Source organism: Nestor notabilis, unplaced genomic scaffold (assembly GCF_000696875.1).
Source record: "Nestor notabilis isolate BGI_N333 unplaced genomic scaffold, ASM69687v1 scaffold27815, whole genome shotgun sequence".
Lineage (NCBI taxonomy): Eukaryota > Metazoa > Chordata > Aves > Psittaciformes > Psittacidae > Nestor > Nestor notabilis.
In genome coordinates this window covers 271-2,776 of record NW_009929295.1, presented here as the reverse complement: position 1 = coordinate 2,776, position 2,506 = coordinate 271, and the positions used below count along the sequence as shown (strand labels likewise).

The 2,506-nt window shown below is 60.4% G+C and overlaps 1 protein-coding gene across 1 annotated transcript in view; it reads right to left on the bottom strand.

Annotated features, from left to right (window-relative positions):
• Positions 1–11: 11 nt before the first annotated feature.
• Positions 12–2,506, bottom strand: part of CRTAC1 (cartilage acidic protein 1) — a gene marked incomplete at both ends in the record, with an annotated part of 2,664 nt that continues 169 nt past the window's right edge. Inside the window, 5 exons of the mRNA XM_010014917.1 lie at positions 12–167; positions 252–352; positions 1,088–1,170; positions 1,820–1,956; positions 2,116–2,264. Of these exons, the coding sequence (XP_010013219.1) occupies positions 12–167; positions 252–352; positions 1,088–1,170; positions 1,820–1,956; positions 2,116–2,264 (626 nt within the window). The remainder of the gene's footprint in view (positions 168–251; positions 353–1,087; positions 1,171–1,819; positions 1,957–2,115; positions 2,265–2,506) is intronic.

Sequence of the window (2,506 nt, the reverse complement as noted above, 5' to 3'; positions counted from 1 at the left end):
AGTCCAAAGTGTGCCACGGGCTCCATCTCGCAGAGGTACCCGGACCCGCCGTCAATGATGCGCAGATGGGCCCCGCTGCGCCGTGTGAACAGCACCACCTTGGCCCCCCGCGCAAAGGCCCCAAAGCGGGTGCGCGGGATCACACGCAGCCAGTTGTTGTTGGTGCCCTACCAGGGAGGGGGGAACAGGGAGACTGAGCAAGGAGAGGTGGAAGGGTTGGGGATGATGTGAGAAGCCCCTGCTTGACTCACCTGGGTGCCCTTGAAGATGGAGATTGGCTGTGCCATGGACTCCCCGTGGGACAGGATGAGGTCCAGCATCCCATCGCCATCAAAATCTGTCACTGCACCCCCTGCAAGGACAGGATTATGTCACGCCTAGGGCCCAGCCCCACTGCTCCCAGCACTACACCCTTCTGTTGGTGTGGGCTCACATGGGTGGCAGCAGCACACACAGAGTCATGGAATCAGCTAGTTTGGAAAAGACCTTTAAGATCATCAAGTACAAGCTTTAGCCCAGGACTGCCAAGTCCACCACTAAACCATGTCACCAAGAGCCTCACCTACATGTTTTTTGAACACTTCTAGGGATGGCGACTCCACCACCTCCCTGGGCAGCCTGTTCCAATGCCTGATCATTTTTCCTAATATCCACTCCCAGCAATGCAGGGGCAATAGGGAAGATGGGGTTACCGCAGTGCAGGAGTATGGGTCCCTATGTGTGTGGCACTCTGCATTCAGACCGATCAGCTCTCCAGGCAGTGGAGAGCACAGGCAGTGCAGGGGGACTGTGGGACACAAGAGGCAGCCTTGCCTCCTCCAAACGCAGAGGTTGGCTTTGAACAGTGGGCACCCAGGAAGGAGCCCACCAAGAGTGAAGCCCTGGGGAACAACTGGAGATGGCACCATTAGCTGGGCATGGGTGGAGGGAGAGAGCATGGGGGTGCTCCATCACCCATCAGGATGCTGATGGGAAGCAGGCAGGTGACTCAGCCAGGCATGTGGCATCCCCAGGCATAGAGGGTGCCAGACAGTTCTGTGGCACATCCTCAGCAGGGGCCCCCACTGCCAGGGCTGGGGAGGCACACCTGTGCCTCGTCCCTCAGGCTCCAGAGCATCCCCTGGATTCAGCTCTTCCACGATGGGGTCCAAGTGCTCCCTGCGGATGAGCCTGCCAAGCACAGAGAGGGTATTAGTGCCAGCCCCCGTATTCCCCAGCACATTCCCAGTAAGTGCCTGTCCCCTCCTGCAGCAGCATGGTAGAGATGTGACAGCCCCAGTGGCTATGCAGGGTGGATGAGGCATGGGGCTGGGCCGTGCCTGTTGGCACTTCACATCCCTCCTTCATGCAGGGGTGACAGGGACACCATGAAAGCCTGTCTCTTCTGCGGAGCAGAAATGCCATCTCCAAACACTGCTGTATCCCACTGGCAGTGGAAATGCCCCTTCCCCAAGGGCTTGCTGCCACACCACTGCCCTCCAACTCAATTACGGGTGGACAACCAGCTCCCACCACCTCACACACCAGGCAAGAAGGTCCCACACAGTGGTATGGAGGAATTGACCCCCACAATTAAGAGGAACCATGAGCAAGCTTCCATGCAGCTGCTAATCAGCAGCACTGGGGACCCCAGGGGCTGCTGCAGGCACGATCGCAGTGGCTGGTAATGACGCTGGGAAAGGCTCAGTCACGGCATCTTTTATTAGCAGAGCCCAAGCAGTGGCACTGCTGGAAAGGAGCTCCATGAGCCTGGTGCAGACTCACCCCCCAGATCAGGATGTAGGCTGCCCCAGCCCCCCGGTACCCACGGGGCTCCTACCGAAAGAGGCGGTTGGCAGAGGAGCCGCGGTAAGCGATGTTGTTGAAGAAAACCTCCAGCTCCTGGTCATTGTCAAAGTCGGCTGCGATGACAGTGCGGACAGGGGATGGCATGGAGAACTTGGGGGTGGCGATGTCCTGCACAAGGGATGGACACAGGATGAGAGACACTGGGTCCCACTTTGGTGCGTTGGGTCCCCTCCTCACTGGGAATTGGGCTCAAAGCCAAATCAGGGTGAAGCCAGCCATCCCGGCCAAGGAGGCTCAACGGCAATGCTGGCAGTAGGGGGCCCTCACCCGGAACCGGACGCGGCCGGGTGCCCCGGTCTGCAGGTAGAGGCGGTGTGGCCCGTTCCAGTTGCCATAGACAATGTCCACCCGGCCATCGCGGTTGAAGTCAGCCAGCGCCACGCCACGTCCGTGCTGGTAGGGGTCATCCAGCCCTGGGGAGTCGCAAGGGGATGGAGGGAGAAAGGAATCCCTCCCTGCCTCTGTCTCCAACGGATGCCTCCCGGGATGTGCCCCGCGGTCCCTGCATGGGTCCTCCCTGAGCAGGGCTGCATCCCTGTACTGATGGATGCCCTGGTGCACCACAGCCACCCCCAGTGGCCAGCGAGGCTCTGTGTCCCCAGGGCTGTCCCTCCACCAGCCCGTGCAGAGAGTGGCAGGGAGGGGGCAGCCGGCCCCC